This window comes from Hyposmocoma kahamanoa, unplaced genomic scaffold (assembly GCF_003589595.1).
Source record: "Hyposmocoma kahamanoa isolate Upper Pololo Valley unplaced genomic scaffold, ASM358959v1 120, whole genome shotgun sequence".
Taxonomy (NCBI): Eukaryota; Metazoa; Arthropoda; class Insecta; order Lepidoptera; family Cosmopterigidae; genus Hyposmocoma; species Hyposmocoma kahamanoa.
Genome location: NW_020653415.1, coordinates 1,417,730 through 1,439,565, shown reverse-complemented (window position 1 = coordinate 1,439,565; position 21,836 = coordinate 1,417,730). Strand labels below are relative to the sequence as shown.

The following is a 21,836-nucleotide window of genomic DNA, read 5'->3' as shown; positions in this document are numbered from 1 at the left end:
TGTATGCCAAGTAAGATGGGCGTGACAGGTTTAGAGAAACATAAGTACGGTGCAAATCAAACGGTCATCATGATGGCAGAGCATTTGGTGACCACGGAAAAAGCCACATTCAAGCTTATGGCGCACAATTGTGGTCGGGATATAGGTAAGGAAATATTAATCATTATCATAAGCTGAAAGATTTACGGACCTTCCCAATACAAATTGTAGGAAGCCTAAGAGTGCTGGAATGACATCTGAGCAAATACTACGTGCATTTCTCAGGCCATGGGAAAGTTTGCCCAAAATCTGCTCAATTAAACATAGTGGTAGTCGTATCTATCCAATGGCTTCTTGCGTCCTTTGCCAGGTCTATTACACACACTACAGGTCGAAATTTATGCGGTGTCCGTTGGTTGTTATTGCTTGACTATATAACATTTAATAGCAGTAGAGCTCCGTGTGAAAGAGTTCAAAGGAAGTACTGCCACCTTACCTGTTTGACCTTTACTGCGTTCCAATTTTGAAGGGCAGGGATGCTTGAGAAATTACAAGCACATGGGATTTGTCAATTTATGTCTCAGGGTGACGGGCGCAGTGCCTTCAAATCTCTGTGATTTGAAACTCTGAATGACAATGACATTGCTATGGACAGGCGTGTCGCTCACTACCAGGGGTACGATTTGTTCGTCCTGTCACTTGATGTCATAAAAAAAAAAATAAGATGGTTAAGTCGTGAACACGTTCATTGCCGTGGGGGGTCGAAATGACCGGCACGACATACCTCAGTTGGCAATGCTCGTTCACGCCGCCGGGGGCAAACGCTGCTTGGCTTATTTGGCTAAATACGTTGTAGCTGTACCCAACAAGGGTGCGATGCACTGAGGGAAAGCGTTCTCTCAAGTCGATTATCATCCCTTTTAGTTCTAATTATTATGATTATTTTTAGATGAAAGCGACTCCTGGGACGGGGTATATATATTTCAAATGCATCGTGGCGGGCATCAAAACATTCAGTTTGCTGACTTACAGCAAAGTCCTTAAATACAGTAACCAACAATTTAAGTAATTTAAGTGAAACAAGATATCATAATCTAGCCTCCGGTTAAAAAAACCGACCTCAAAAGTCATTCAGCCCCTAGTTTGCCACTGGAATATTTTCTTGAAATTTGAATGGGACCACATCTGTGGTACCTTCATTCCAACAAAAAAATAATCATCAAAATTGGGTCACAAATGGCGGAGTTATCGCGTAGCATACATACAAAAAAAACAACATACAGACGAATTGAGAGCCTCCTCCTTTTTTTCAAGTCGGTTAAACATTTATATTAAGCAAATAAGATCGACGGTAATGAAATTTTAAAGGAAATTACTGGCGAACCGTTGGGGTTCATGCATTTAAATTCATTCTAAGTACACACTTAAGCTAGACTGGATTCGAGGCCCATTGAAGCGCGGTTCTAAAATTTCTCTCAAGTCGTTTTCTCTGTGCAATCAACTTTATTCGTAATCCACGAATTCGCGTTCTGACTCCGGTTTAAAAAAAAATACTATAAATGTTATTAAAAATACAAGATTTACTTACTTGGATGACAAAAATCCCTGGGTAATGACCCGTTTAGCTCTTGCAGGTCGTCTCGATCTCTGAATATTTTTAATAAATATTGTAAATGATAAATGTGTGTAAACGTTTATTTACAAATATCAACCCATAGAGTTTTTAACTAATTCTTATCAGGAAAATCTGCCTTACGAATGAGTAGCAGTAATTAGTAGCAGTAGATCTCCTTGCGACATAGTTCATCCAAGGAAGTACTGCCACCTTACCTATTTCTGCCGCCAAGCAGTAATATCAGCATTACCACAGTAATTCCGGTTTTGAAGGGTAAGAGTGGGACTTGTCAACTTATGTCTCGACGGGTGCAGTGGCAGTGCCCCTCAGATCTTTGCGATTTAAAGCTCTGAGTGGCACTGCAACTGTTATGGACAGGCGTGTAGATTATTATCAGGCGCATGACTTGTTTGTCCCGTCACTTAATATTAAAAAGAAAGTTTAATAAATATGTCGATTTTAAATGTAATTTGCTCACCTATGAAATAAAGATAATTTTTGAATTTGAGGTTTGAATTGTAGCATTGTTCTTAATTGTAATGTCTATTTAATATACTAAATAAAGGTCTTGTATTTTGTACACTAGGTATTTTCTTTATTTATTGCCATATTATTCATAATATGTAGTGAAAATTGTATAAATGAAACTATTTTTTTCGGTCCTAAAATCGAGTATGTGTTTATGTTTTCAAACCAACCAACGTTTGAGGTTCTTAACACGACCCAATGTTCTGTCAGTGTGCTGTGGTCATAGGACCAACAAAGAGCGTCAAACGTTAGGTAGTTTGCAAAATGGAATAAACACTTAGACTATGGAAACTAAAGGACATGTTACGTTGACATATATATAAATCAGACGTTATATGTATATGATGCATTTCGACGTCGAAAACATAAACATATTATTGTCTTTGTTTAACTATTACGTGCCGTCTTAAGCCAAAAGAGATAGCATTACATTGGTCTGTGTCAAACACGGGAATCGAAAATTCGTAACGTCATTTTAAATGCCAACCGTGGCCATTTCAAGTACATGAGGTACATGATACCGTTGTCAAAGGGAAGTACATCAAATGTCAAAACAAATGTTTTTCCAAATGTATTATTGAATTATTCACATGTATTATAATTAAATTGGACAAAAATATTGACAGTGAGAATAATTAGGTATTAATAAAAATGCGACGCTGCAGCATTAAAGGTTGCGGCTTTAGAAAAACTGCAAATCAATCGAATGTTACATTGCACAGGCATGTGTTATTTTTTTGTCTATAAATCACACAATAGCCCGTATATTTTATGTAATTAGACTTATTTAAGTAGTTTATTTATAAATCTCGCCAAATTTTGCTTTTGTTACTTTAGATTGCCTGTTTGTTTGTATATTTTGATGATTGTTGTTAACGATTATTTTGAGATAGTGTTGATCTTGTAAGCATACATATTATCGATATTCTGTTATTAAAACAATTCACTATGAGGTTTTTATTGTTTTATTATTATTATTTCAAGTTTTCCTACAAATGAAAAAAGGAAGAAAGAATGGTTGGAAATCATAGGTACTGGAACATGATAACTTGAGGGTTGAGTGTTAATTTTATTTAGTGAAGGAGTACTAAGAACGGATTTTTCAAATTCATCCCCTAAGAGGGCGAAAACGGTTAAAAACATTTGCATGAAAAATAATATTCCTTGAAATTACAAAGGCGAAACTTTGCATAAATATTTTACAATAAAAATGGTAAAAAAATGGCATGACAGTTTTTAAAAAATGCGGCGAAATGGGGTAATAAAGTTTGTATGGTAACTTTTTAACACGTGGTGCGATTTGGTTCATACTTGAATATTTTTCATTTGTATAAAAATTGTACGCGGACGAAGTCGTAGGGAAAAGCTAGTACATGATAATTGTTGATTTCCGATAATTGATTTTTACAATTAATACTACGTAATGTTAAATACAAGTAAAGTAGGTATAATTAAGCAAGAATGCGCATGTCGCCAACAAACTGCACAGCAGTTTGGTGACTTTTACTAAATAAGTTACCAGTTGTAATGTTGAAAATAAATTTTTTTTGAAGTTTAAAAATGTGTGTTGACATTTATAATAATATACCACTCGAGATTAAATTATCAGACTTGTGTTTGTTTAGGCATACTTTGGTTACAGTAAACTAAAGAAACAAAAATTCAAGCCATACATTTGCATGTCGATGATGACTTATCGATAGATTATGGTACAACACTAAAGAAATCCGCCATTTGTAACTTTCAAATTTTGGTAATATGCACGTTGATTCTGTACTTAGGGCAGCTCCTTTCTTTTATTTTTTTCCATCCTCTAAGAATAAACATCAGATCTGACAAAATATAGTTTCAAACCACGGTAGAAAAAAAAACAATCTAAGTGCCGCCATTACTACTAGAACTGGACAGCAGTCAAAACTCACTCGTTCATAATTTGAAACACTATGAAATCTTGATAATGATTGGTTAGAGTTTCTAATTTAACACAAATTCTGGACTAAGTATAATTTAAACCTTACACTGTTGGCGTATCGTTGAAAGTTGAATACCTATTATTGCAAGTTACGATGTTTTGATTTTATACTGAAATTTCAATCAATGTGCCATCTAGCTGTCGATAGCTAAACGACAGCGAATTCCTGAAGTTTACTTAGTTCTTAGTTCTTATCTATTATATGAAACACCAGCAAGGATAATATTACAAGTGCCACTATCATTTTTGCGCTAAAAAAGCAAAATAAGGTATTTTTTAAGATTTTCGATTATAAATGACACGTCCATAACGTACAAAGCGAAAATGGCAGTCTGAGCTCAAGTATGCAGAACTCCGCGTAATCCGCACTAACATGCAAAAGTCAAATAGGCTACATGTTTCAGATACGCGGAATTATCCAATGCTAGTTACACGGAATAGCACTATCCCCGACGATATGCGCTTTTATTGTAATTGTCTTGACTGAATAAAGATTTATTATTACGTCCGGGCCTTATGGTAGTTTTCTATTTAAACTTCTATCTAAGCAATTTTGAATTCTGCAGAGCCGTATAGTAAACAGAATGCCAGGCTTAATAATGAAATTAATTTCTACATCACTATCAATGAGAAGTACCCAACGTTACATGATTGCAATAAAGTTTATATGTTTGTAGTTATTTATACGTCGTGGGTCAAAAGCAGAAAAATGAACCAAAACGGAAAACGTAATTCAACTGATAACTAACGAAACTGACACATATGTCAAGGTCACTATACTAATATCTTAGTGTGGCTTCTGATGAATTTAAATTTGAGTAAGTAAAATGTCATAACATATTTACCAAAATATTTATTTTTAATTAAATTTTTATTGAATTGATATTCAATTATTTTTTGTGAAATTACTCCACTAGTTTGTTATAATTATTAATACAAAGTTCGAACAATCAGAAAAAACACTCAGAAAAAATTCCTTCGATCCGGTCGGATTCGAACCGACGTCTTCTTGCATACCGTGCCAGACGCTATACCAACTAAGCCACGGAACGAACCAACGGACCTCACGAATTTCTCTATGTGCTTGCGTCGTGTCTTTGTACTTGGTCTTTCAACGACTTTTTTAGTCGTAGCGCCATCTATGAGAAATCTTTGACAGATTTATCACCCAGTTAGTACCTTTACAGCTACCAGTCCTGGCGAGAGATGTCGCTATTCACTGTATTATTAAATTTTTATTGAATTGATATTCAATTATTTTTTGTGAAATTACTCCACTAGTTTGTTATAATTATTAATACAAAGATCTTTTTCTTTTTTCTTTCTTCTTAATAAAGAGATTAGTTGGTATAGCGTCTGGCAGGGTATGCAAGAAGACGTCGGTTCGAATCCGACCGGATCGAAGGAATTTTTTCTGAGTGTATTTTCTGATTATTAGATCTTTGTATTAATAATTATATTTATTTTTCTTTATAACTTAGCGAACTTCCGCTCTACAGAAATCATATTATTCATTACGTCAACATGAAATGTACTCATTTACGCATCATGATGAGCACATACATCTAGCGAGGGAAATTTTGCTTGGATAGGATACTATAATACACTATAAGAAAATAAAAATATTTAAAACAATAAACCTTCTTAACGTATTACAATATCTAAAATTGAAATTGCGGTCTTGATCTTATTTTCTTTTACTATTACTGTACTATTTCTTCTTTATTTTCTTTTATTCTCACTCTTCTTATTTACGTCATTCTGTCTTTCTATACTTTTTCATTTATTTTTTCTTTAAGTAATGTGTTTATTTATCTTTAGTTGATTTTCTTTTCCTTTTGCTTCATTAGATCCACTTAACTTTCCTTTTTACTTTGTTTTTGAGTATCGCTTAGATACTTTATTTTCTTTATACATAGGGCGCACTATAAGTTTCCGGAACGGCAACTTATATAAACAATTTTAAAAAGTAAAAAAAATATTTAAAAAGTCATTACAACATTTAAAAAGGGAACTTTTTGGCTGTAGATTACAGTTTGTTTTGTTGTAGTGTTGTCTACATCACCATGGATTTAACTCGTGAAAATTTTCGTAGTATGATTTTCTACGACTAAGTATAATTTAACAGCTCAGCGGAGCTTCCCTCGGCTGCAAACTGCTATTGGCGATGCAGCACCATGCAATACGACTATTTATAGCTGGTTTGCAGAATTCAAACAATTCAAAAAGGTCGTGTGAATCTCAGTGACGAATTTCGTGATGGTCGTCCGTCCACTGCTGAGAACAACAAAAACATCGATGCTGTGCACCGTAAGATGAAAACAGACAGGCATGTGATATATACCATGAGATTCGGGCATTTTTAGGCATAGGCATGAGTCAAATACAATCAATACTACACAAAGAGTTGGGTGTGAAAAAGCTGTGCTCTCGGTGGATCCCACTTAATTTGACTGAGGCTCAAAAAACGGATCGCGTCTCTTGGTGCAATGCCATGCTTGTCAGATTCAACGAAGGGGCGTCAAGTTTGGTATGGGACATAGTAACAGGTGACGAGGCGTGGATTTATAGTTGCGATCCCAAAACAAAGCAGCATTCGAGCGTATGGATCTTTCGAGATGAGCCGAAACCAACCAAAATAGCGCGCGTGCAAAGTGTCTCTAAGCTGAAGTTTGCTTCTTTTTTTAATAAAACTGGATACGTGGCTACTGTTGCTTTGGAGAATCGTTGTACCGTGAATAGTGATTGGTACACGACCATTTGTTTGCCGGAAGTTATTGACAAACTTCGTAAAAATAACCGTAAACGCCGTATCATCTTGCCCTACGATAATGCCAGCTCTCACACGGCCATACAGACAAATGAATTTTTGAAGGTGAACAACGTTGTCCTTATGAGCCATCCCGCGTACAGTTCCGACCTGGCACCTTGTGACTTTTATTTATTTTCAAAAATTAAGAACCAGTTACTCGGTCAACGATTTTCATCACCTGAAGAGGCTGTCGAAGAGTATGAAAAATGTGTTTCAGAGATTGTCACGGACGAGTGGCATAAATGTTTTCAAAATTGGTTCATTCTGCTAACGGAGAATATTTTGAGAAACAATAAATTCATTTCTGACCATTTATAGTATTTTTTCCTTATTCATTCCGGAAACTTACAGTGCGCTCCACGTATCTGTCTAAATGTTTTTTTTTTCAAAGCTTCATATTCAACGGGGTCATTTTTCACATCACAACCATTGACTTACAAATAAATGGACGACGGGTCTAATACAAAAACCACGAAAAAAATGTCCCAAGTCAACCTATTCGAAATTTAAATTGTAATGTCATCGCAGTATCGCGCTGTCAGTAGAACAAATGAAGACTAAAGCGGAGTGTCGCGCTCTGTATACGATTTTAGCGCCTTACAAGTGCGGACACTTTTTAGCGCGGACCCGACGTCCATATAATTGTAAGTCAATGATCACAACTAAAGTTTGGCAGTATAATTGCATAAAAACATAAGTTATTAATTGTAACAGATACAACGGTCCCGGAAGGACATTTTAAAAAGTATTTACGGTATTTCAACCTCTTTTTTTTGACATTGAAAGTACTGAATATATTGTATAATTTTACCCTAGAATTAAATATTTCATGGGTGGAAAGAATTAACGTGCCAGGAAAGAAAAAGTTTTTAGTTTATTTTCAAAATAAAATTTTACAAAGCAGTTTTAAGTTAAGAGTCATGTAAATTTTAAAAAGGTACATTTTCTTCCGTATCAATCACTCAATAAATGATAATTCCGTTGTAGTTGTAGTTGGTTGGTTGGTTGTAGTGGTTTCAATAAACTGTGGGGTGCCGTATTGATGCAAAACTTCCTTCATCACACACTGCATAAAGTGATACGCTTGATCACATAAGTCTTCTTTCACTGCAAATATTAAAAGAAACTTACAAATATTATCTAAGTAGCATTAAACTCCACTAGATGGCGAATGTGGTATTTAACATCGATAACATTATATCTGATTGATTTGTCACAATTTGTCTAGATTTTTAAGCAATACTTCAATTGCCGCGTTAGAACGTCAATGTTACTACGCGATTTATATTGTAGTTATCCCAAAGTTAGATCTTTAAAAATCAACAAATAATAAAAATTACTTATTACATTTAAGCCCTGGTAGCCTAAGGATTTGACCTACCGCTTTTGAAACAGAGGCCGTGTATTCGAATCCGGGTTCGCACCTCTGAGGTTTTCGGAATTTACGTGCGAAATTTAATTTGGAATTTACCATGAGCTTTTTGATGAAGGACACATAACCTTCGGAAAACGAGTTCTCAACTCACAGTGGGCCAGCGTGGCGGACTATGCAGCTATGGCGTAAACCGTCGCCTGAGGCAGGGCTCGCTCACTCGTTCAAGGTTATGCGATAAGTGCCTACGACTGAGTGTACCGATGTCGTCACAAGTCTTTTATTTGCGAGCATTCGGCTCCGCATGACTGCACATGGTGGGTAACGTTATCTTCTCCTCTCTGAGCGCGTGCTTAGGTTCCTTTTTCCTCGTAGTGAGCGCCTGGTGTCAGACGCTTACTACTAGTGAGCCAGGCTATTATAGCGTAGGTATTTTCGATTTTGTATGAGAGTGATGTATGTATCTGTTACGTAGTAACTATTATGTGATCTATGCCTGAGCCCTGCAGTGTGAACCTTTGTTCCTACTAGTGAATTCTTATATTTCATCTTTTAGCACTTTTGATGCCACTCTTCTAGAGATCTTCCGTCTACGTAAGTGTACATAATAATCTTCCTTCTCATAGTCAGTTCCATGATTTATGCAGCCTGACTGGAACCGCTAACATATAATAATAACTCACCTTGTTTCTTGATACACTCCTCGCTTATAGACTCAACATTTTTCATCACAATACTTTTCGGCGGGGAAAAAAGAAAGCAGGCTTGTTTCGGGTCATAGTGGCCGTCTTTAGAATCTGTTACTCCTGTCATTTCTAGCATGCATAGAAAAAAGCACTAAAACAGTAATAATTTGTTGGTTTTTCAAAGGGGTTTATTTGATCCTCAAAGATATAATCGATCTATAGTAAATGTGCATTTTTTTAAATAAACGATATTTTTTTTATGTTTGATATATATAATTATTTCATATATAGTAGATGATCTACGGATAAATTGTAAATGAACTGCATTCAAGATGACACTATCATTATATTTAAGCATACTAAATTAATATTTGGTATTCGAAAATAATATTTGATCCTCTTTTTTTATGATTGATCTCTTTTAACGATTGATGTTATTTATAACCAGTATATCATTTGATATTGATCTTCTAATAAATCTTGATTGCTTGGTTGCGCCTTCCATTTAGTAAGTTAGGTTTTAGGTAGGTTAAGCAAATTTGTTTGCATTTCCGAATATATTTTCAGGTCAAATTATATTATAATTAATATATATTAGTTCACAAATATAATCAACATTTACTTAGTTTTAAAATAAGCATCTAAGTTTTATTTTTAATGCTCATTTGTCTTAGTTTTGAGGCCCAACATAAAACTATTAAAGTTAATTTATATAAATCAATTTTTTTACGTGTCTCAGAACAGATTAAAATATCTATTGGTTTAATTTATTTTATGCCCCAACGAAAGAAGATCAATCATTAAAAAATATGACTACTTTTCGGTTTTAAAGGGTGAAATTATAGGCATATGGGACTTGTCAATGTTCTTCCGTAGCTTGATTTCATAAAATAAGCTCAATATTTTTTTTATTAAAAAATAATTATGGATTTTCATCTCACATAATGGAAAGTGACGATGAAGTCAACGATGGAGCATGCACACCCAAAAAATGCCTATTCACTCTTGCCTTGAGAAGTTATACCGTTCTGGAAACAAGTGTGCAGGCAAATGTGGAAGTGAAACACTCATGGGAATCCTTGGAGTATCCACAACATGAGGGAGTTGTCGTGCTGTTCAAGGGGATGTTCAAGCGGAGTCATAAGCCTCCAGCAGTTCATCAGTAGATGCGTGTAAGCTGATGATGATGAGGGTCGGAACCCCAGCCTACGTCTGGTTCCCCAATGATGAAAAGGGGAAGTCGGAATTAAATCGTGCAATTCCCTCGCACAATCGCTATGATGTACCCTGTACAATACCGGTAAGCAGGCAACTTTATGGTGGTGTTCAAAGCTCTGCAGCTTCACGGCTACTAGTTCATTTATTGACCTACACTGTTCCATTGTGAATAGAGGTTTTTGTTAAAGCCTTCAGGTGGATTTATGGCTTTTAGACCAGTTACACATGGCGACTTTTAAAAGCGATGCGAACGCGATACAGTAGCCATGCGGTCGCGTCTACCTTTACACACACGCGCGATTATAAGCAGCGATGCAAACGCAACACAAGCGCGCGATTGCATCGATGCAAACGCCTATAAATCCCAAGTGTCCCAATTTTATTGTTGTCTCAAAAAAATTGTCCTAAAATTATAATGACGCAGGTCTTTCATCTTGATGCTACTTACCTTAGCATTTCTGTCAGTTTCATCTGCTATTTTACCAGTTAGTATAAAAGGAATCATGAAATCTGGAAATATTATTCGATATCAGAAAAACGATCTTGATCGTGTTGGATATTTTTATAGTAACTAAGACGTAAGCTGACAAACGTGGCCGTTTTCCATTAATGATTATACTTACCTTAGGAAATGAAACTATTTTGCCAGATTTAAATCGCGTATATTTGTTTTAGTTAGTACCTGTACCACCTCAGTCAACCGTGACCATGGGATCTGTAAAGGGTCCGAAACGTCGGTTTGTTTGAAAAAACAAATATACGCGATTCGCAAGCACGCACGCACGAAGCACGCACGCACGCACGCACGCATGCACGCACGCACGAACGCGGGCGCGCACACACACACACACACACACGGTCTAAGTTACAGTAACAACGTTATATTTATTTATATAAATATAAAACTTATTGCAGAACGAAATTCAGGCCCCAATCACAGTATTTAAGCCATTAATAAATTATTGCATATTTGTATTCAATACGCAATATTAACGACCTCCGTGGTCCAGTGGATTGCACACCGGTTTTCATGGTGCCGCCATCTCTGAGGTTCCGGGTTCGATCCTTGGTCACTGTAATGCTACTGAGACTCGACATTGCGATTATATTGCAATTACGATAATATTTGCTATTCTGCAAAAATTTTGTTGCAATGACAGTTGAGTCACAATAGAGTGTCACTGGAATGGTAGTGATGGCATTTATTTATTCTATCACTAACAATCGATGCTGCCTTACTAAAACTACCATGGAAATTACTAGGTATGTATGTCTTATTTTTTATCTCGTTTATTAGACACACACGGTTCACGAGTCTTTCACTTGTGTTTTTCACTTGCTTGTGTAACTCTCTCCGCGCATACGCAATGATCTGTCTTGCTTTGCGTTGCGTGTGTTTGATATCTAGCATGTTTGATATTTCCACGCAACCAACAGGGAACGTTCGCGGAGGACAGCACCATTGGCCAATCACAGAGCAGCAGCGTCTATGCGTCCAATAAAACCAAAACAAAGACAAGGCGCCGCGCATGCGCGCAAGTCTCTCCGCAACGAAAAGCGGAAGACTTGCGAGCGCCTTTGTGCGGAAAGCAGATTTCTACGCCGTGACTCAGCCAAGGCAAGCAAGCGAAATACGTAAGTGAAAAACTCGTGCACCCGGCATAAATCAGCAATTTAATGTCAAATAATTAGTAGACTACACCATCGACGTGCAATCTGCAGAAAGAGCAGAATATCAAAAACTTGCAATGGCAGTTGAATTAGCTCGATGGCTAGCCACTGAATACTGTAACATAGGACGTAGCTCAGGTAGTGTAGCGAGAGATCTTTTTAAATATAAACCGGGAATATCTTCATAAATAAATATTTATTACGTATTTCACATGTTGATTTTTGGAGGCTTCTTCTAGAACTGCCAAGATGTTCTTCTTTTTTCTATCCTATTTTTAAAATACATTCTAAACATAAATCTATATTCATTCAGCCAGTACTTCTACTCATAGAGTAGAGCCTAGACTACAATACCAAACGTACAAAATCTTGCCATTGACACTCGACACACGACTAAGATGATTTAAAATTAGCAGGCCATGGGGCTTGGGTCAATGTAGAAAAATGTCCTTTATACATTTTTGAAATTTTGTTATTCCAAATAATTTTAAAAATACCTAGATAATTATAGTTATAATGCATGGCAATAAGTATCAATGTTAGTTATCCTTTCGAACCCTGTTCGACACTCTGTGCTCTGGAATACAGCGTTTTACACAGTTAGACAGCAGCTTCTTGGCAATAGTCATCTCACCTACGACGCTAAAATGTAATGTAGTAGTAGGAGACATGCCTGACATTGAACTATTCTGATAGATAAGAAATGATGGCCTAAGAATACTTGCGCCATACTCAAGAGGACCATAATCGGTATTTACTGTGACGGCCTACGTGGTCGAGTGGCTTGCACATCGGTTTTCATGGCGTCGCCATCTCTGAGGTCCCGGGCTCGATTCCCGCCCGAGTCAGTGTAGAAACTAACTTTTCTATATTGTCTCGGGTTTAGGTGTTTGTGGTACCGTCGTTGTTTCATATTTTCACAACACAAGTGCTACTTACTTTGGGATCGGAACGACTTATGTGATGTTGTCTAATATTTATTTATTTATCTTATTTCCATTCTTACCATCGTGAGAACTGTTGAACGTTGATTGACAAAGATCTTTGTATAGCATCAGGCCTTCGAAAATATTTTTTTCGGTTTCGGCATCTTGTTGCACTGGGGACTCGATCTTTTTTGTTGTTAAATCTGTTTGAGCAATCACAATGCTAACGGCTAGGACAGCTGTTACGATCCTTGAAATTAGGTACAACGAATACTTCGACATTTTTATGTGCTCCTTGTACTTTGGTTAGGGCCTGTACTGTTCATGTATGGGATAAACTAACTTTCCTTTGCTATCGTCTTTTTGCTATTGGATTAACGATCTTATAATTGTAGCGTGAAATGAAGTGAATTCAAGCATTTTTATTATGCTTAATTAATTTCAGGTGTTGATAACATTTTTATTGGTGTGACGTAACTCTTTAAAGAAAATTAATATGTGATGAAAAAGTACAGTGGAATCTCTGCATATGATTGTCTTATACAATATGTAACAAAAAGGACACTTGATTGTTGTATATTGTGATACAATTTAGTTACAGAAGAAAAGTTGAGAGTTCAGATTGAAGCTTTCTTTATAGTCAGGTCAAATTGCTGACAAAGTCTGTCAATTTGGCAGTTAGTCAAATACACAATGAAAACAATGCTGAAAATATGAAGAAATAAATTTATTATACGAAGTCAGTGCGGTTCATCGAAACATTGTTTTCTTTTTATAAAAAAATAATCGCGCATTTAACCTCTATCACATCTGATGGAAACTGACGATGCGGTTGACCATGGAGAATGCATTTTAAGCCGTTATTGTCCCACTGCAGGGCAAAAACTGTCTTTCCTTTCTCCACTTATCGCGATTTAACACCACTACAGGCCAAGATCTCAAACAAGAATCAAACTCATTACGCCATCTCCTTCTAGGTCTTCCACGTTTCTGTCTTGCGTTTGGTGGTAAGGCCTAAATAATGTCTATTCACTCTCGGCCCAAGTCAAAGCGCCAATAAATGTGGAAGCGAAACGCTTCGTGTGAATCCTTGGAATATCCACAATATAGGGGTAAAACCTCAGCCTACGTCTATGACGGGGTATATCTGGAATTTATGAATATAAATATATATTAATAGTTTATATATTTTTAAAGTGCTGAAATATCATCAAAATAAATAATTGGAAATGAAAGTATGTGTTTTTGGATCTAAATCGTGTATATTTGTTTTAGACTCTCGTTTCTCCCATGGCCTAAAATATTAATGCCCGTAACCCCGGTAATGACACAGTCGGCAGGGGTTGTGGGCTCAGGTTCAAGAAGCGGTAAATAATACGTGCCGTATCGAGCAGGACCACTTCTGTATTTGTCCTGGAAGTGACACGCCACAGAAATCCTACAGGCATATTGTTATTGTTAATTTTCACTTCTGCTATAAATTTAGTGTATCGGTACTGCACGCCATAATAAGGATGCATTCGAAATGTGATGCTACCGCCACATGCTTTGTTTCAGCTGGATGCAGAAAGTCAAGAACGAGACAGTATTCCTGCACAGTAACATTGAGGACCATCGAGAAACGCAAAATTACATATCTCGGTCACGTGCTTCGACCTGATAAATACCAACTGCATCTGCTTGTAATGATAGGAAAGGTTGAAGGCAAGAGACCAGTTGGAATACGTAAAAAGTCATGGTTACGCAATATAAAGGGAGTGGACCGGAGTCACGAGATCAGAGCAACTGTTTCGTTTGGCCAAGGACAGGGACAAATTTGTGGACAAACTTCCAGTAGTGGAGAGCCACTTTAAGAAGAAGAAGTGTCGGTGCTATAAACATAATAGTTTCTCTTGCAACCGCTAGGAACTTGCACAATTATATTGTAGTTGCATGTAAAAAGTTGATAACACCCGTCTCATAACATAACCTGTTTCTCGAGCTTGTTCAGTCCATTTCATTCAGAGTCAACAGGACAAGATGGCAAAAATGTTGAAACTTTACTCCTTCCTCATTTTGAACCATGTTTTTTGTTTCGTTATTAGTCAAAACCAAGCAATTGTGGAACACTGTAAACGTGAGTTTAATATTACAAGAGACGTGGGTAAGTAAGTAAATATCAAATACAGTAAATGATTATCACTAATTACAGGTTTATTACCACGGTATGAGTGCTTTTTATTTTCGTTCCGAAATATTGAGAAAACAACAAGGACTCATACCGTGGTAAGAAACCTGTAATTAGTGGTAATCATTGAAATAGTGAACAATGAAAGCCTTAAAATACCTGCTTTTTAAGAATAGTGGCCCAATCCAAATGTGATCCTTTTTTTACTTATTACTAAGATTAACTCAGAAAATGCTAAATTTTATTGTGAATGGTAGGTACTCCAAGCTAATTATATAGGGTGGCCGCAGTGGAGATGAAGTAAAGACGAGGAAATATGATGAATAACTATATTAAATTTCCACAAAGGTATTTCTTAAACTAAATAATTTTAAGAACGTCCGAAGTTAGGTACGTTAGGTCTAAAAGTACTTATACGAAAAAGATCTTAACTAAAGGAATTTTGTCTACGTCTGATGTTAGGAACGTTGGGCCGAAAAGTGTCTCATAATTATAATTAAAATGACAGAGTTTTGCATCGGTCACGTTGCAATGCACGGGGCGCGCGTTCCGGGGTGCGCGAATGCAAGTGCATTGAACTGACGATTTAGGTATGTGTGTTATGCAAATCTGGATACATAACAAGCTTTAAGTTAATTGATTGGAATAAACACGACATCACTGGGGTGGTCTACGATTCGTCAACTTATTGTGATAGACACATTTTGTTTTTTTCAAACCGATTGCCACAAACTGCGTGAGGTCGATACCCGGCAATGGGTGAAGTCAGGCTGTAGGTGATGACGATGAATTGAATTTGTTCAGTATTACTGGCAGTTATCCTTTGAAGTTTCTAACGTACTTTTTGACAGCCTTTATAGATTTCGATGCCTTTCTAGAATAGCGGCCTATGTCAAAAAGCATCTAATTTATAAGGGATCTCCCTTCCCGATAACATCTCCCTCCCCTCCCGCAACGATCCCGTACTAGTGTCTGGCATCTACGGCCCATAATTTTGACGATGATGTCATCCACCAGTCTCGCTACAGGACGTTTCTATAACCAACCATTCGGTTATCGCTTTACTCTATCTCGATACCTCCAATGAACACTACGCCATGCGCCAACTTAAGTTTTTGGTCAAATGTGTTTTTATTTTGTCTTTTGTTTCTTTTTTTTACATAATTCCTTTTTTGCTTTTCTTTAGTTTTTTCAGAAAATTCGGGGAGCGCAATATTAGTAAATAAAATAAGGCTGTTTACATTAAAAACAGAAAGTAACCAAAAAATTAAGTTGCCGTAGTGTTCGTTGTAGGTATCGATCTGTCTTCATCACGTCTCGCAATATTCATCCTGCCCAGTGCCATTTTAGTTCGTCTGTGTCCTGGACCTTAGTTCATCTTCGAATTTCGGAATATAGAAATCGGTCTGTAAGTTTGATGGGACAACTTCAATTATCATGGTTAAATTGCATGGGTTGAAGTACAATTGTAAAAAGAGTGAGCTGTTGGTATTTAAAGGCAGAAATAAACCTCCAGCATCTGTACCTCCTGTTTACCTCAATGGTGCGCCATTGCAGAGAGTCGCGCAGTTTAAATACCTTGGGCACATTGTAAATGAAGAGCTAAAAGATGACTGTGATATAGAAAGGGAACGTAGGGCTTTGTCGATAAGAGGGAATATGTTGGCTCGGAGATTTGCTGGTTGTACACTAAATGTTAAAATCACTCTTTTCAAGGCATTCTGCCAAACTTTTTACACCAGCAGTCTGTGGGCTACTTATACCCAAAAGTCGTACAACGCCCTGCGTATTTTGTATAACAACATGTTCCGGGTGTTAGTGGGGCTTCCTCGCCACTGTAGTGTGTCTGGAATGTTTGCAGATGCACATACAGACGACTTTTTTGCGCTTATGCGCAAGAAAGTTGCGTCATTATTCCACAGAGTGAGGGGAAGCCCCAACACTCTCCTACAGGTTGTTGCTGGAAGGCTGGATAGCGCTGTACTCGGCCGGTTCAACGAGATGCACGCACCATGTGCGAGTCGGTGACCCGGCTGACTATTTGTTGCTTTTATGTTATTATTTGATAAGTTATTTTTAGTTTGTCTTATTGTACTAACATAGCTATTAAGTCTTTCTGCTACTAACAAGATATGGACCAATTAGTTGTCTGAAAATAAAGATATTTTATTTTTATTTTATTTTATTTTTAAATTCACCCTTGAAATTGCAAATGTCCAGGGTGTGATTTATAAAAAGTTATTTATAAAATACTAACAATCTCGCAAGTCTACATATAACATCATAAACAATAATTTTTGCTCCACGACTTTTTACAAAACATAATAAATTTACCAAAAATAAACTTAAAAGTGTTTTTCTGAGTGTTCGATCTTTGTTTATTAATTATAACAAAATAGTGGAGTAACTTCACATAAAGAATAATTGAATATCAATTCAATAAAAATTTAAACACAATGAATAGCGACACCTCTAGCCGGGACTGGTAACTGTAAAAGTGTCTAACTGGGTGACGAAATATCACAGATTTCTCATAGATGGCGCTACGGCTAAAAAGTCGTTGAAAAACCAAATACTAGTAAGATAGGACGCAAGCACATAGAAAAATTCGTGAGGTCCGCTGGTTCGTCCCGTGGCTTAGTTGATATAGCGTCTGCCACGGTATGCTAGAAGACCTCGGTTCGAGTCTAGCCGGATCGAGAGATTTTTTTCTGAGTGTTCGATTTTTGTATTAACAATTATAACAAACTTTGAAGTTTTAGTTGTACTATCTTACATTTTTTAGATCTTTATTTGGTAGTAAGTTCAAACGTGCAAGAATCCACCCCGACATCTCCACCTGCGCTTCTGCAATTTGCACAGTGTTATCACCGCTTAATAATAATAATAATAAGCATTTATTTCGGACCTGAATCCATATATAATTAGTAACAGACTTATAAACTATGTTAGTAATTTACATTGTTTACTTTATTACATGACATTTACTTATGTACATATTTACGAGTACTTTTATTTTACAGCCCACTTAGAGGGCACTACATGCAACGAGTTGAGACGTTCATTGAAAGGACCATCAACTCTATTTGCTACTGTAGTAAGGAGGCTGTTGGTGCTGGCGCGCACCCGCTGCATTAGGGAGGCTTGTTGCTTTCTTAAAATGGATTGGAAGCTATCCGTAAAGGCTTTCGGACATTGCTGACGCGCTGCAGTAGCGCGGCAGCCCCAACAGCATCCTAAATGCAGTATTATATTGGACACGTAGGGCGCTGTATGCCTTTTGAGTAAATGCCGTCCACAGATTGCAGGCATGAAATGATTGGCAGTAGGTTTTAAATAAGGTGACTTTCACTTGTACTGTACACCTTGCAAATCTACGGATCAACATATTACTTCTAACAGCCAGCGCCCTACGTTCCCTCTCTAAGTCCATGTCATCTTTAAGCGACTCGGTGACCCAGTGCCCCAAGTATTTAAATTCCGACACTGTTTCAAGTGTAGTGCCCCCGAGAGTGACTGGCGGCACAGAACGATAGTGTTTAGCACCTGCCTTGAACACTAGCATTACACTTTTGTTTGCGTTATACTTGAGGCCATGAGTCTCCGCATATCTCTCACATATTTTTAACAATTTTCTAAGGGCACTAATCGAGGGGCTCAGCAGCACCATGTCATCGGCATAACTAATGTTGTTGACATATTTACCGTCAATTGAACACCCCACCATGGCACTACTAAGCTCCTCGATCAGACCGTTCACATAAAGATTAAATAGCTTTGGGGAAGTTACCCCCCCTTGCCTGACCCCGCACTCAAGTCTGTATGGTTCCGATAGCGAGCCTGCCCATTTCACCACGTTACGTTGACGAATATACCAGTGTTTTAAGAGTTCAATTAACTCACCAGGCAGCGAGGTATCGTCACACAGCTTTTGAAACAGGCGATTATAAGACACCATATCTTAGCTTAGAGCGATCTATATATTTTCAATTTTGAATGAAAGTAAAATCTGGTGAATTATTAGTCAAAGAACCAAATTTAAATAATGATATAGTAGTATAGTATATACAACATGATTATTTTTACGTTTTTCTTACTTAACCCTAACTTTAATGTACTTTCAGATGTCTTGGGTAATGAAGATGACAATGAAATAAACGTAAGTGTGTGAAGTGAGAAGCATAAAAAATAGTAGCATAAAATAGTCAGGACTGGACATCTAAAATCCAAACATAATTCATTGGATTTCATAAAAAAAACTTAAGGGTCGAAACACAAAACTGCGATGCGACGTCGCGTCGCAGAAATCTACGAGCTCGCACGACGCATCGCAAGAATCTGCGAATTGCTCCGCGTCGCGCATTCCTGCGATGTTAATATTCTTTGTGTGTTTTTCCTGTATTTTCTTATCAATAACCGCAGCGCAACACTCTATTTTACGATCCATGTCGCTACTTAGTTTAAAAAATACGTTCAGTACGGTTGACGATCGCCGGAAGGAACGGTTACCCGAACCGTGGCACTGAGATGCCTTGCCTCACGAAATCGCATCGCATCTATTTGCATCGTAGTTTTCTGCGTTGCGATTTAGCATCGCGCCGATTCGCAATTTTGTTTTTCGACCCTTAATACCTTACCACAGACAATAAATACACATAGATTTTAATCGTAACGAACTAAAAACCAGACCATCTGTGGTAATCAGTTATAATTTTGAAAATGGTGTGCTCACATGCCGTAATGCGCGAGGACCTTCGCACAGAAGATTGGCTACATAAGGCACATGCGAGCTCATGAACGACGCCTACATCGGAGCTGAAGTGGTCGCCTTAGCAGAAATCGGCTGCGAATATTCGTAGATACACAGAAAAAGGCTTTTAACTCGTAATTTTGTTCGAGTTTCGGGTAAATATAGGATGTCGTATAAGTAGTGGAGAAGCGGGAATACTGTACTGTATGTGTTTCTACACTGGACAAGCCGTAATCCAATCAAGTAGCTTATAAACTTAGAATAATAACGCATAGAAACCTAGTCCGCACACGCTAAGTGAGGCAAATTGAAGCGCGCCAAAAGGGCCTACACGAGCGGGCGGGCCTTCAGTGCTCAAGGTCAACTTGCACCGCGAACAGCTCAACAACTTTAGCTAAAAATGACGAAATGTGCGGTAAATGAGTGTAAAAATACGTCAGACAAACATAAAATAGATACTAACATCACATTCCACAAGGAAGTAACGCGTTTCAACTTGTATTTTTATATAAATATTCACTAAAACCTAAAATTAACCTGTTGTTTATACTAGGAATTTGTCTTTCACTATTTTTAGTACAACTTGGAGTGAGATGTACGACTGAAAGTTGCCAACGCGTTTATTATCTAAACTTTGGGCGGAGCCAACGTCAAAACTTTTTTGGCAAGAGAGCTCTTAAGTCTTGTAGACAGTTTTTAGATAATTTATAGTCTATTATAGTTTTCTTAGTAATGCTATTTTAAAACCAAAATACTAAAGCGTTACAAACTAAGACGCAATTCTCTTAATACTAATAGATTTCAAGTTTAATGGCTTACAAAATATAAACTATAAAAATTGTAACATGACGAAATTAGATATAATATTTCTGACGTTTTCGTGCAATGTTTAATCGGTTAGAAAGCGCAAATTGACTTGCGACTTTAAATACATTGTGAAAAGTGATGTAAAACCTGCTATATATAAAAGTAATGCGCTCGCTAAATTTTAAATATTTATGTATAAAATATAGACTTAATAAAAATACACTTATCGATTTTCGGTTTTAAATATATATAGAAAGCTTAAATATACAAATTAACTCACAAATTTCCAAGAAGTTCTAGGCTTCTTCAAGCTAATTTCAACTTAGATTTACTTTTTAACCCTTTATTTGGCAGGATTTTTTTTTATTATTTTGTCATGTTTTTTTGATCCAATGTATTTAGAAGGTTAAAAAAAAGATAGGAAAAATAATTTAAAAAATTCTTTGGTTTTATTTATTTTTTTATTATAATATGTATATTTAAATGCACATTGCTCTAAGAGCGACAATCAACATTAAAAAATGGATGTGTCCTGACAGATACACTGCCAGATAACTTGGTAACAAAAATCACATTCTTTTTAAAATTATTTAACAAAATTAACCCTTTCTTATAATTAAATTGACAGGTTTAACCTTTTCTTATAATACAAATATCGATGTTTGCATTAATAATAGTAATAACATACTAGTGGAATAATTTCACAACAAATATTGAATATCATGGTAGTGAAATATCATGATATTCTATAAATATAATATTGTAAATTGACAGTCTTATAATTTCTATTGACAGTCTTATAATTTCTGAGATCACTTTACTAATCTAATTATCCTGTAATCAACTAATTAAAAAGGCAAAATAATTGCTATTTATTTGGTGTGATATTCATGGTAACAGTTGCGGTCCTCTACTAAACATAGCCTTACTTTGCATTTTTGACAATAAAACTTTGTTTGCCCATTTGTACAATATTTACATCTTCCCTTCGATGTGAAGGTTGGTAAATGACCAAATTGATCATATCGTACCGCATCGATAGGCCTTTCAGCGACTGGCTTTTTAATAATTTGTACATTTTTGTTGTGCTTATTAGTAGAAATACTTCTTTCAAATGAAAGAAGGCTTTGGTAAATTTCGTACCGGAACTCTTTTAAAGTCAATATCTTTGACTTATTTTCTGCACCACGCCGGTATAAAAGCCATGCGTTATTTACGCATATATCCAGTATTTGAGAGAACAGAGGAAGATACCAACGATGGCCACGCAGCTGTGTTCGGTATAACGCAACCAGCATATCGGAGAGATCCACGCCACCCATATTAGAATTGT

The 21,836-nt window shown here is 36.6% G+C and overlaps 1 protein-coding gene across 1 annotated transcript; it reads right to left on the bottom strand.

The window, feature by feature from the left end:
* Positions 1–7,826: 7,826 nt before the first annotated feature.
* Positions 7,827–13,089, bottom strand: LOC113240166. Its single transcript, XM_026477403.1, has 4 exons — positions 12,860–13,089; positions 10,631–10,692; positions 8,962–9,115; positions 7,827–8,013 (listed from the first exon to the last, which is right to left on the bottom strand). The coding sequence occupies exons 1-4, from the start codon at positions 13,059–13,061 to the stop codon at positions 7,865–7,867; spliced, it is 567 nt and encodes a 188-aa protein (XP_026333188.1). The 5' UTR covers positions 13,062–13,089; the 3' UTR covers positions 7,827–7,864.
* Positions 13,090–21,836: the final 8,747 nt, after the last annotated feature.